The 13,901-nt window shown below is 47.9% G+C and overlaps 1 protein-coding gene across 6 annotated transcripts in view; it reads right to left on the reverse strand.

Annotated features, from left to right (window-relative positions):
* Positions 1 to 223: 223 nt before the first annotated feature.
* The window catches only part of MTUS2 (microtubule associated scaffold protein 2), a 326,089-nt gene continuing 312,411 nt past the window's right edge, over positions 224 to 13,901 (reverse strand). For 5 of the 6 annotated variants that reach the window (XM_068930158.1, XM_068930156.1, XM_068930157.1 and 2 more), the window contains 2 exons: positions 12,627 to 12,724; positions 224 to 5,701 (listed from right to left, as the gene is read on the reverse strand). In XM_068930158.1, the coding sequence (XP_068786259.1) occupies positions 5,485 to 5,701; positions 12,627 to 12,724 (315 nt within the window). In that variant the 3' untranslated portion in view covers positions 224 to 5,484. The remainder of the gene's footprint in view (positions 5,702 to 12,626; positions 12,725 to 13,901) is intronic. The other variant, XM_068930162.1, reaches the window with a different exon arrangement.

Raw genomic sequence — 13,901 nt, forward strand, 5'->3', positions numbered from 1 at the left:
TGCACATAGACCCCCAAGGAAATTGAATTCACACAATTTTGATCTAATTTGTAGCATGTGAAACATCATCAGGTAACCCGATCAACCAGCTCCCTTGCCAAGAAGATAAATGGCTGTCTAGTTTCAGTCTTTACTATATTATAATGGGATTATACTTTGTTTTTCATTTGCTCTAGCTTATGTGTGGGGCCAGATATACAGAAGACACTGCAGGACACACTAGTTTGCATGCGTCCAACCATACGTGTGCGCATGTATTTATTAACAGGAATATATTACACTTATCTGTACATCATAACTGAAATAATACAAACTCTTCCTTAATCATTAGCCACATAGTAAACTGGACCACAGCACTCCTACTGCATGGGAAACTGTACAGAAGGATCCTCAGCGTGTCCACAGGACACAAACACAATCAGTGCAGAGACATAAAATACCTGATTTTGCATTTGTCTTTGTTAATTTTTCCTTTTCTCCCCAACCACCACCACAAGTCTTTGCCACTGTGCATCTGCCAAGCTCATCATACACAACCATCAATCATTTCAGCAGGAAAGGCAAGGCCTGAATTATCAATGTCATTTATGCAACCGTTTATTAACTCAAAGATCTCTGTCACTGCTCGAAGGAAGAAGCGAAGACCTCATTCCCCCCGCTCACACTGAATGAGGATGCACGCAAGCCCACTGTGATCATCATGAGGCACTTCACAGGCTCCTTCTTTCCAAGGAAGACTTTTGTGAGCTGGGTGGGTTTGGGGGAGGATGGCATTCATAACAACTTGCCTGTGGGGCCCAGCCTAGGGAAGCAATGGCTGGGGCCAGCACTGGTAGGGTTTGTGCTGCAGCTACCAAGGAGCCCTCACATTGGATTTGCTGCAGTGGGCTTGCTTGTGGTGGTGTCCTAGCCTGTGCCTTCCCCACTGAACTGTCTGCAGCTCATCCACGATGCACAAGCGGTGCTGTCGGTAAGCGTGGGGGGACGCTAACCTCATCTTCCCAGCATGAATCATTGCTGGAGAAGGCCAGCAGTGGCTGGGATCTTATGACAGAGGTGTCGCTTGGCCAAATCCATCCTAAACACCCCCAGCTCCCACCTAGTTAAGCTATCGGAGGCTGCATGGTGCTTTCACCTTTGATGATGGTGCCTGGGCTGTGCCTACCTCATCATTTCTAAAATGACCAGCCCAGGTTAGTTTCTGAAGGACCTCCACAGCATCGCCTCCATAGCAAGTAGAGCAGTAGCTCCTTACAGCCCTCTGCTCAGGGCAGGAGGGATGGGGGGGAATTGCTGCTCCTGAGCTTTGGGAGATCTGGCCAGCCCTAGAGGCATCATCTCAGTCCTGCTGGGCACCATAAGGATGTAGGCAAGTGGAGGAGCCCACCATAAGCCCCTTTCCTCACCAGCATTTCCTTGGGCCTCATAAAGCTGCAAGATTTGCTGCTGGTAGACAGGGGCTGGCTACCCATTGAGCCATGAAGGCTAAACAGCCCCCTCTTGCCCTTAAATGAGGCCTCAATCTCCGGGCTCTGCCCGCCCACTGCAGTGGGCTATTTAAGGGAGATAACTGGGGAAAAGCATTTCCCTGTATTGCTTCCCTCTTAGGTGGCATGACTGATGGGTATGGCCAGCCTGGCGGGTCATGTGGGCAGGTGATCACCTAAAGGGCTGTAACCTGTCCACAGCCCCTCTGCACACCAGTGTTTGCCGCAGCAGCAGATACGGTGGTGCTGGGATGGGGGCAGGCGTAGTGCCTGTGTCCAGGGCTCACATGACCCTGCTGCTGCGAAACCCATGGACAGGTTTCGGGAGCCATGTCTGTTCCCTGCTGCAGTGGGAGGATGGGAAGGGGCCGGGAGAGCCTCTGGGAGCAATGCTGCATGTGCAGCCTGTGCCAGCAGTGCAGGGGTCATAGGCTGGGCACCGGCCCCCCCCTCCACGCCACCCACAACTTCACGCCAGCAGCTGGCAGCTCCGTCAGAGAAATCATAGCTTGGGTTTATTGTCACAGCAGCCTTTTACTTTGAATAGAGTGAAACATTAACCAAAGCAAATGGCTTCTTTTTGAAGAGGGAAGAGCAATAAAACCCTTTTCCACTCAGAGCTAGCTGCACTCCCTCTCACACCAAAGGCCATGTTGCGGAGCAAACCAGGAAAGCCCACGCATGGGCTCTGCGCTTTGGGAAGCCTCTGGCCTCCAGAGCAAAACTTGTCCTCACTCGGTCTCAGCTGGGTTGCCCTCGGCATCCCCCCAGGGGCTGTGCTCTCAGTGGGGATGGCAGGGGAACCAGGACTGGCGACCTGACTTCCCATGCCACTATGGATGTCACACTTGCCCGGCATGGTTGCGTCTCCCCCGTGTAAGCGGGGGGCAATGCTGCCCGACAGCACGTCCCCGAGCAGGAGCACTCAGCAGCGTCGCTCTGCATCAGCACAGCAACCCCACGAGATATCTTAAATATCTCTTGTGCCGGGGCACTCAGAGGGTCTTTGCACCTGGGAATGGCTGGTTCCCTTGTTAGATGCCTTGCTTGTGCTGGACAACTGCCCAAGGGCCTTCTCCTACCCCAAACTGTTGCTTAAAACCAGAGCTGCTCCCTTTCTCCCACTACCTGAGGGAACTGGGCTTTTTTTTTTTTTTTTTCCAAATCGACTCCAGAGGTAAGGCGAGACAAGACAGAGGAAGAGCAGGAAAAAGTAATGACCTTTCTGGGGAAAGAAGTGTTTCTGGGGCTGCACTGGAAGGAAACATCTTTCACACCTCTGCAGGGAAGGTTTGGTGGCTCCCTTCTGGTCAGGCAAAACTTCCTACAACTTTGCTAGCAACCTGCCAGACCTGAGAGGCCACCCCATGGAAGAAATCAATGATAGGCAGGATTGGGAGGAAAAAAATAAACAAGAGAGAGATTGGCAACGTTACGAAATTATGGTGGAACTGGGATCAGCCCAGGGTGCCCACGACAGAAGCCCCACTCCCAATTCACTGCTGGAAGCATCTGTTGCATATGAATTTCAACCAACAGAAGGATAAGGAAAGCACCAGAAATAGAGGAAAACAATGAAGAAATGAAAGGGATTGGCTCAGCCAGCCTGGCTCAGGCTGATAATATGTTTAGTGTGTATAACATGGAAAAGTTCAGATTAACATCATGGTAACAATTCTTGCTGTATCAGAACACGTTGCACCAGACTGAAACGTGACAATGCAGTAGGTATTGCAGAATATCTGTGCATTTAGCAAGTGCAGTTTGAAAGAGATTAAAATTATATTTGGCAAAGAGGGGCTTTGTGTGCATGTGTGCATGTTAAATATCTATTCTACTTTCAGGTTGCACTTGCTGGCACATTAAAATCTAGTAATGCATTTCAACAGTGATAGTTGGTGTGGCGTGATCTATTCTAACAAGATGCTCAATTTACTCAGTATCACAGTATCATGCAAAAGCTGCTACAAAAATAAATTTTTCTAAAAAAGGAGAAAAAACACCATCTTCGTTACCTCATGGAATGGGCCACAGAGGCTTTGACAGTGATTGAAGCTGTATCTAAGCTGCAGTCTGAATCCTGAGTACTTCCCAGGAAAGCCGAACCACAGTTCTTGTTCAGGCGCTACAGCACCATTGTGCAACACCACCTCTGCTCACACAAGCCCTGGGTGTGCCTGTGTCTAGGCACCAGATCCACACACCTTATCTGAGAGCCACTCTCTTCCACAGTGCTCCCACACCCCATGTATTTTCTGCACATACTGTTTCTTGCTTACTTAGGTCCTACTGCTCAAAGCAGGAACATATGCAGGTTCTGGGCCACAAGCTGAGTACAAAAGCATCCCATAGACCTCCTTTTTCTGAATTATGCTAAGAGATTTTTCTCCCTTATGGGCAGGTAAGTCATCTGCAAGAGCTGTGCTACAGCGCACACTTCCACATCAGGCTGATCTAATCCTGACCAGCCCATTGCCAGCCCTGTGCTTGCTAACAGTGCCAGCGAGGGCCCTTTCGTTATTTTCCCCAGAGCCTCTGCTTGGCATCGTGAAAGTTTGGCCCATCTGTTTCCCATCCTTGGTGCTGTACTACCAGGAAAGCCACGTTTTGCCCAGGAACAGCCCTGCGGAGCCGGACACATGTGGCACTGGCTGCTGCAGCCCCTTCTGCAACCCACGTGTGCAGCATAACCAAGTCCTGGGCAGGGGGAAAGTCGAGGGAAATGGGTGCACGTTTTTTTGCTACAAGGCAGAGAAGTTAAAGGTAGTTTGACAAATCTTTTCCACGAATCTTAAAAGTGCTCTGTAACTTTGGGTTAAATTTAACAATGCGAAATAATACATAAATATGGAAGGAAAAAATTCTGACCTCATTTGCTCCCATGTAGTCCACTGTGTTTCGTTTGGTGTTTCAGCTGGGAGGAAGCTAGAGCCCTAGTAGGCACTCCCATTTCTGGTCCCAATACTGGGGACCTCTTGGCCAGCAAAGGTCAAAGTATGAGCAATTTGTTTTCTCCTTCTTGCGTACTGGACTTGAAATAAATCAACATGGACAGGAACCTACAGCCAGAGATTTTGATTGTATCCAAAACACAACAAAATAAGATGAGATCTAACTACGATTTAAAGAAACTAAGACTGACACATGTTAATCAGTAACCTCTACCAAATTCACTAAAACCCTCAAGTTCCTCTTCCCTAGCCTATATCCACTCACAATACTGATGCTAAGAATTGAAAAGCAGAGAATGGTATGCGTATCCTATCTGGTGTTCAATACAAAGGTGATGGTTTTGAAGGCAGTACTGTTTCAGAATTTCAAAGTCGCTGGTGTTCACGTTAAATAGAGTACCACTTGGTGGTCGTTTGGAAGGCGCTTCTACTTCTGTGTAATTTTCTTCTAGTTTGGGTAGAAATATTCCTGGGAGGCTAAACAGAAATGCATTTCGTTTAGATACAAGTCTTAGGCACGAGTTAGAAAAACGCTGACTGTAATGAAAATATATCAGCACTTAAGAGTATCCAATAATATAAAAAATGCAATTCAGAACATCTTCAACTACATATATATGTGTGTGCGTCTATATATAGGTATAAAGGTACAATACATACATGTATATAAACACAGACACACATATAGAGATATCCACAACTTGAACTGTGTTTGTACCTAACCTGAAATACTGCAGCGAAAGTTCATTCTGACGAACCATTAATAGTAGTATTTTCCATCTTTTGGCTCTAACCACAGTTAAAATGTTTACACATCAAACTAGACTGGTTAAGCTATCCTAACATATCAGCATGCCGGAACCAGGAGCTCCTATACTGGGATTTTAAGAGTACACTGCCTAGTGTAAAGCTATGCAGCTACAGAGCGTGCTTGCAGTAACAAATCCTGGGTGCGTATTGTTGGTAATGCTTCCTTGGATGATAACATTCAGCAGATTGGAAACACGTGTAAAAGCCAGGTTATCTTGAGCACGCAGGTGGCACTGTCATCTTGGCACGGTGCTGACTTTTGCTGGAGTGGGAGGCCCTGATGAGCAGCGATAAATAGGAGTAGGAGATGTGGGAGAGAGTTTAACAGGGCTCATGGCCTCTCCAGTCTGCAGCTTCCAGAGGAGCTCTTCATTAGTCCTGCTCAGCCTCTTCTTCTCCTCTGTTTCTTTCTCGACATATTCTTGAAGATTAGCGTTCTCCTCTGACAGCTGCCTGGAGAGGGAAGCAACACATCATGTAAGGCTCCACAGGGCCAAGATGGGGGCGTGAAAGCAAACACCAGAATTAAATGGGCTGTTATCCCCAGCCCAGGAGAAGTGTTACAGCAGGGTGGTGTGGGCACAGCAGCGAGTTTCCCTGGATGTTTCTAGGCAGAATTGTTTGGGTTTCACATTTGGAGGCTGCTGGCTCTCCACTGACATCAAAGTCCTTGGCAGCAGCTCAGGGGGCCTTGCATCACTGCTGTGCAAGAGGAAGAGCCAGTGAGGATCCCAAGTACCTACCTCTGATCCATCCCACCTGCCTGTAAGTCTGTGTGTAATAGGGCTGCCCAAGTTGGGAGCACAGTTGTCCCAGGGTGTCTCTACTATCAGAGGAGAGCAAGAGAAGCATCTCCAGAGGTAATGGCAGGCTTCCAAGGTCTGAGTTGACCTCTGGAGGTGCCTGTAGCTTAGCTCAGCACCACTCTGAGGTAGCTCTGGCACCAAAGGTTAGATGAGATGAGTCCTGGCCTTCATCTACTGCCTTGGGTAGCTTTTGGCATCATGCATGGCATGCAAAGGTGCCAAGGACTTCCATACATTAACCACTTGCTCCGAAGATTTTAGAAATGGGTACTTTCTCATATACACAATGGAGCACAAATTGGAAACTGCTAAAAAAGTTAGTATATTTGCTTCTTTATATGAATATTCAAAAGTTGCTAAACTACAAGGCTGTAATGCACTGCAAGAACAGGGTTCTTCACTCACACAGACAGAGGGGATGGAGTAGGCATGGATAATGGCATACAGAGACTTTCGTTGCACCTGGGATGTGCAGGAAGCAAGTATAACATCACAAATACTGGCATGTGATGAGCATTTGGCAGCCAGCATGGAGTAGTGGCACAGCCCATCCTGCTCCTAGTGAAGAGACTGGCTTAAGAGTGGCTTTTTGCAGCCTTGCCTGTTAGTTGATCTAAGAAGTAGGATCCACACGGTCATATCTCCCCTGATTGAACCCGACTAATTTTGGAGCAAGTGTTCTAGCTACCTGTCTTTTTCATCAGTATGAAAAGCTATGGCCACTGCCTGCTTTATGAGATACTAAGCCAGTTATCACTGGCCAAAAGGACCATTTAGGGTATCTATAAATCATGGTGGGTGTGCACCCACCAGCATTGCTGTCACTGGCAGGAAGCAGGTTAGTGGGGAGGATGGGAGCCAAAGAGAGCCCCATGGGGTCCCCCACTGCCAGGACTGCAGAGCACACCAGGGTCCCCACCCATCTGATGCTCTGACCCAGCCTTGGGCACCTGGGTCTTGGAGAGGACTTGAGAGCTGGAAACCTAATCTCCCCTAGATACTTAACTCAGGTAGGTACAGGAGAAAGTGAGGTTTCAGATGCTCCCTTCTAATATTTGCTTGTAGCTGAGTTGTTTTTGCCCCCTGCTTAGTGCTAATGTGTAATAAAGCTGATTGAGGCATTTGCGTCTTCCCATTCAACACACGCAGGTGCCCAGCATGGGTCTGTGACCTCTACTTGCAGAACTTGTTCACTGGCCCAGCGATTTCTACACAGAAGCATGCCTAAAAGCTTCCGTGGAGATGGACCTGACCCCAGGGTGGAGCCCAGAGCCCCAGGTTAAGCACTTGGGCACCCTACACAAGCAACTCCTTGGACAGGACTCCCTTTCCAGCACTTTGAGAACAAAGGAATTCAGAAAGCAACCCAAATCAGCCCTCGCCCTGGTTAGGGCACCACTTCATCTAACCAATGAGCAGCACAAAGTGCAGGTGGGCTCTTTAAATCCTACTTTTTCCCTAGCTTCAATGCCTGGGTCCAGGGACCTTTGCCCAGTGAGGCTTCACAACTCAGAGAAGATGGTAAAGTTCCCCCATCTTTTACAGAGCACCGCAACAGCTAGAGCAGTCCCTGGAAGTGGGGAGCCCTGGATTTTAGATCCTTTTCTGTTTGTTTGAGGACAAAAATCAGATGTTTCAACTCCCTGGACAGTTGTACCTCTCATCCTTGTTTCTGAACGCTGCCACTGAAGCTGTGTCAGAAGGGACAGAGCATTCATAGAGAGGGGGAGAACGAGTGAAGAGGTGAGTGAGATCCACTGCATCCTTGACTCTTCCAAACAGCTGCCACAACACTCAAATGGCAAAGCAGTCGTTATTCCTGATGCTCATCATGTATTTTAGCTGGTGGCCTGATAAGAGTGCAGCTCAGATCCAAAGTCTTCCCTCTGCTCTGTAAATGGTTGTGAGACTGTGGAGTCCATCTCCAGTTCCTTCCTCCTTGGCCTTAATGGTCCATCTCCAGTTCCTTCCTCCTTGGCCTTAATGAACCCTGCATTCCTGACTGCAATAGCAGGAAAAATTCACCAGCAAGGACTGGGGATATGTTTTCTTCAGAATACACTATAACCTGGTGGTTCTTTGGGAGGTGGGACATGGAAACCTCCTCTGGGCACCACTAGCTTGAGTGCTATGGTACTGCTCTCATCAAACCAGGTGACTGATTTTAAAAGAAATGGGGCAGTGGGAGCCTGATAGGGGTGTGTTTAGGACATGTTCTGGGAACATTTATTGGATTAAGCCCTCCTAGAGGTGTATGCAGGGACATCTGGTTTCTGCATCCCCACTATGTATGGGCACAAGCCAGGTCATGATGTGATCAGGCTGAAGCAGCTCTGGACATGTAGCTAGGCTGATTTTCACAGGTAACTTGAAATTTTTAGAAATAAACAGGGAGGCACCTAACCCCTGCCTACGTATTCCCAGGGTTCAATAGCAGCTGGGTGTGGATTTTGGATACAGAGGCTAAATTCGGCCCAATTCTGTTATTGGGCATAGCCTAAAGCCCTTAGCAGATGACACGGACTGCTGGCTCATTGTGTTTATGTGATTAAAACTCTCTGTGGGTGAGGGTGGAGGAAGAGGAATTTTGTTTAAAAATATTTTTAAAGGATTTCAGCTTGTCTAGCTTAGGTTCCTACAGAAATGGGGCTCCTCTGATCATGCAGGTGTCTGTTCCTCTCTCACTCCTCTGTAAGTTTTGAACCAGATTCAGCAGCAGCTAGCAGAGTCAGAGGATTAAATGATATGAATTGGTAGAAATTTTGTGAAAGCTGCTTGCCTGATAGAGAAGAAAGATTCTATTCATGGTCCCACTGGGGAAACAGCTGTGGCATGAGCTCATAGTCTAAAAGGCCTGAGAAAGTCCAAATGGGAGCTCACCCTGGAGATATAACTCCATAAGAAACCTTTTGCTACACATGGAATTACTTTTTCTTTTGCAGTGCCTAGCAAGACAGGCTATAAAAATCATACACAGAGCCCAGCTACACCTTTTTCCAACCAGCGTTTGCTGAGAAAAAAAAAAAAACAAATGCGTATGTGCTGCCAATATTGAATGTGTGACTGACTCTCAAAGTGGGTAAAAGCTTGTTTGGGCTTTGACTATAGGCTCATCTAACCAGCACGGACCACAGAGCACTTGTGAAGGGGCCAGCTCTCTCCTCTGCCAAAGGTACGGCATGGACAGGGTGCAAATCCAGACATCAGCCCCTCTGAGCACAGTAGCCTGCAATACATTTAATGCTGCGTGTGCATGGCATGATGCACAGTACCACAGTGGACTCTGGAGTCTTTCACACAGGGGACCTTATAGCACTAATACACACTGCAATTTGCTGGCAGAGGCAGGCTGCAGGCTATCTGCATGACCTGCAAGTAATTCAGAGAGACATTTAAACATGAAAATGCCCCACAATCATGGGGCAGCATGCAGACATGTCCTCAGATAGTGAGCTGCTTTGGCACACAGGTAGGGAAAAGGGTTGCTGCTTATTTTAACTTCACACATGCTGCACTGGGCAACAACTGCATTGTCTTGTCTGACGTAACATGACTGGACACAGGCAGAGGCTGGCTTCATGTGGCCCTGAGATAGAGACAGTTTCCCCCACTGTGGCCGGACAGCGTTCTTCACAGGCAACTCAGGCAACTCTTGAGGAGGAGGAAGAGCCTTTCTCCTTCTACGAGAGGTCACCAGCTTCCAGCCCTCTTCAACAGTGTTATGATGCACCTTTGCACACGGTGCTGAGCCCTGAAGCCTCAGACACCGCCGATGCAGCACCTCCAGCAGCCACTGGGGAACGTGCTCTGCAATGTGTCATGACCATGCCCCAGGGAAGGACACACCACTGTGCAAAATGGAGAGGTGCCTTCTTTGCCTTCTGGCACCCTTCTGCACAAACTACTGCGCAAACTGCTGCGTCTGTTCGCTGCGTCTGTTGGCAGCACTCTGGGAGCTGTGCTCTAGGCCTGGCTCTTATACAGGCCTCTGCCTAGCAGTGACTCACAAGGGTGCTTGACCCACTCAATCAGGAGCCACCTGAAACAAAAGCCCCAACTCCCTCCGACCAGGGCAGCCCAGAGAGCTCGTTAGCAGCAGCCCTACCTAGCTAGAACTTCCCAGGAGAAGTTAAGTCAAGGTCCCCTGCAGGAGTCCTTGCCTAGCTCTCCCTGCCTGCTAGCAGCAAGCACCATCTAGTTCCTCGGGGGTCCCCAGAAAGCCTCCACAGCTTCCAACAAGGCCCACAAAAGGCCCAGGCAGAGCCCAGACACTGCTGCACAAACTGCTGCCTCTGTTGGCTGCGCTCATGGCTGCGTTCCCATGGCAGTGCTGCTGACATCCTTCAGCAAACCCTCTGCACGCTCAGCCATTCCATGCCTGCCTCTGTTGCATCATATGGAGGAAGATGGACAGACACAAAATGATGGCTTATAAAAGATACAGCTGCCCATAAGCATGTTGATAAGCAATGACTCTTCCTTGTCATTCAGGCAGAAGGAGGAAGACAAGCTACATAAAAGCAAATGTACATGTCAGTTTGTATCTTGAGATATATTTTCTATTGTGAGACTCTAACCTAGCTGGGAAACCCTTTATCCCCAGGACTGTAGCAATTATTACCAGTTACTGTCCCTCTCCCAGCCACCTCTCCCAGCAATTTAACCAGTCAAGACAAATCACAGTGGGAATCACAGCCATGAAATCACAGAGGTGCGCAGGGGAACAGTGAAGTCCTAGGGATCTGAGGCAGCTGCTTGAGCCTCGACTCATGTTAAAGCCTCCCCCAGGTGGCCCAGCTGTAAGGAGGCACCTGGGCTACAAGAACTGGGAGATGAAAGGAGACCAGTCACCTCCTGGTCATCTCCATCTTCAAGGTACTGCTGGTTAGAGAAACTGCCATCATCAAACACTTCCAGTCCGAAGAACCAAAGAGATGCTGGTTTAGTGGGAGGGAGAATTTGTGACCTCGAGCAACCAGGTGATTTAGTAAAGTCACTGGGGGAGTCTCAGGCAGAGGATCTGTGGAGGTCCCATGTCCAAACCCAGCGCATGACCTACCTACAAGGCTGCTTTCCCTTTCTTTGTGCCTGCCCTTGGTTATGACTGGAAATCCCTGGGTAAAATGGAATATTTTTGCTTTTGACTGCCAGCTTTCGCATGCTGATGCCAATCCCTGGGGCCAGCTGTTATCCTGTCACTGTCCTGTAACTATAATCAGCCCAGCTGTCCCCTCCTGCACCCACCTGAGGGGGACTGGACCCCCCCTGCTACAACAGCACCCAGTTCCCTAGGGGAGGCCCTTGTCCTGGCAGTGTCACAGCAGGGATGAAAATGTTACTGTTGAAAGTGACTGGCCTTTCAGTTGACTTTCCATGCCAATCTCAAATTTAGAATTTCTCCCAAAAGACCCATTTTGAAGCTGGTACCTACAAAGTAATATCAAGAAGCAAAGCACTGCACCCGTATCCCAGTGGGGAATCTAGAGGCTATTCACCCAGCTGGAGGTGGGCACCTACAACGTAGAGGCCAAGCACCGAATCTGTCACCCAGGCTGCTTTTACAGGCACGGAGAGAGACTGGCACTCCCAGAACACAATTCATTCAGTCTGAAAGCAGATGTTCCCAAACAGGTCACATGAACCAGATTTTAAATATTTCTCTTTCTCTTTCCCCATCACAGAAGGGCTGTAGACAACCAGCTCAGGCAGTGACATGTGCATTTCAGATATTAAGATCAGGTGAGATGAAACCTAAGCCTCATGACTTCCCGAATGTTAGTACAAGCAATATTACCTTTTTATACATCTACATGCAGATATATAATATATTTTAAGGCTAAGTAATTATTAAAGGAGAGAGTAGAAAGAAAAACCTAACATTAAATCAGAGATGAGACATTAAAGCTAAAAAAAGTCAGCTGAAAAATTAAATCACATTTTAGGCCAATGGCATCATTTTCAGTAACAACTGACAACAGATAGGCAGCTGGTATGCTGACACAAGTTTCAGCTCTGTCATCTCTCCTTGTTCTCCCCTCTCTGCCTGGCTTCAACTGTGGTTTCTTGTCTTACGCTAGACTATAAACTCTCCAGGACAGGGCTTGTCTTTCAGCTCTGTTCCTACACCACCTAACACAAGGAGCCTTGTCAGCCTTGTCAGGTTGTTAGACAGTGCAAATAAAAAAACCCACCACCAACACAATACCAAAGCATATTCTGCCTGGGTGACTGTGGCACTGCCAAGATCTCTCTCCTGAAATCACCACATTTCCAGTGCTCGCTACCTGCTGACCAAAGGGTTTCATGACACTGACGCTGGAATCAGAAGCAACTGGGCATTTTGACCTTAGTAGCATGTCAAAATCATGAAAATAATTTCACATAGATATGTGGTCTTCCTCATTTTAAAGTAAGCAGACTCTAATATAAAAAGACTTTGTTAATAAAATAAGTAGTGGGGATACACTTCCAGTAGGAAATTCACTTATTTTTTCTCTTTCTAAAATAATTGTCAACCACATGTGGTTATAATTTGCAGTCTCCTATCAAGCTCTAACAGGCTGCAAACAAACCTTGTTACGACGGTATTTTGATCAATCCTCACTCTGAGGTCTTCATTCTGCTGTTGTAGCACCTGGATTTTTTCTTCCAGGATTAAATTCTTTTCAGCCTGCAACAAAAGAGAGTTTGTTAAGTCTTAAGAAGTCTCAACACCTGATCCAAAAGGATTTGTTCCTTCTCCTAGGAAAGGAGTATATTTGTCCCTAGAGCAAATTCCAAAATTTGTCAATAGATGGAGGTGGTCATTTCGACTGCAGCTGTGTTAGAGGTCTGACTCACACCATGTCATTTTGGTGAAGTAAGTGGAGTCATCAACACAGCCTTGAAGGGAGGCAGAGCTGAATTAGGCCTCATTTCTAACTGAGCAGGAGGAGAGTTTTAGTCTTGTCCAGGACGAATAAAACATCTTCCCCACTGGTGCCCCCACAGCTTTCACCAGAACAGTCATGCCTCCAGAGTTAGCGTTACCAGTCATTACTCTCAGCCTTGCCAAACATCACCACTGATGACACTCAAGCCTCTGGAGATGAAGAAGCAAGCATTAAGGTATGCCGGAACTCAGTTTCTGAAAACTGGGAAAGGCAGGCAACTTCTATGCCCATATGCTCTTAGCTTTGCCCCCTCTTGTCAGCAGTAGCTGTGCGGATGTGCTGCATGCAGCCAGGTGTAATTGCTGGGCTACGTGTGGCAGGGCTGAACAAGAGAGGGAGTTGTTTGGGAGAGCTGTGACCGTATGAATCCCTTTTCCTCCTGCTGTGTGCCTGCAGGGAAAGGTCCACAGGGACCTTCAGAGTCCCGTGCATCTCAGCTCAGCTGTGTAGCCTGGGTCACTCACAGAGTGCAGAGACTCTCACTATGGGGCAAGGACACACGGGGCTGACCTGCCAGGCTGGTGAGGAAACGACGAAAGAAGAGTGTGAGGTGGCCTCATGCATCATTCATCTCTCTGAGCCTCAGCTGAATAAATGTCTGCCATCTAACCTTAAGCTGCCTACGACCTCCCTGCAGCTCAGGGGAGGAAAGAGTTACCTGCCAAGGCAATCTTAGATTGCTGTCTTAGCTTGAGGTGAATGGCTCCACTATGACAATGTCAGCTTGAATGGCTGGCTTAAACGAGGCATTTAACTTTAAACTGCAATTAGGTGAAATGAATCCAGTCCCAACTGTAAGTAGCCTTTACTCTGTACAGTTCAAGGGCAGAGTCTGACACTGTCAATAGCAGTGCATTAAAACATCACTAAGATGTTCATAGGCATGTGCCACAGCTTCATATGCCCCGTTTTTTG

Source organism: Struthio camelus, chromosome 1 (genome assembly GCF_040807025.1).
Source record: "Struthio camelus isolate bStrCam1 chromosome 1, bStrCam1.hap1, whole genome shotgun sequence".
Taxonomy (NCBI): Eukaryota; Metazoa; Chordata; class Aves; order Struthioniformes; family Struthionidae; genus Struthio; species Struthio camelus.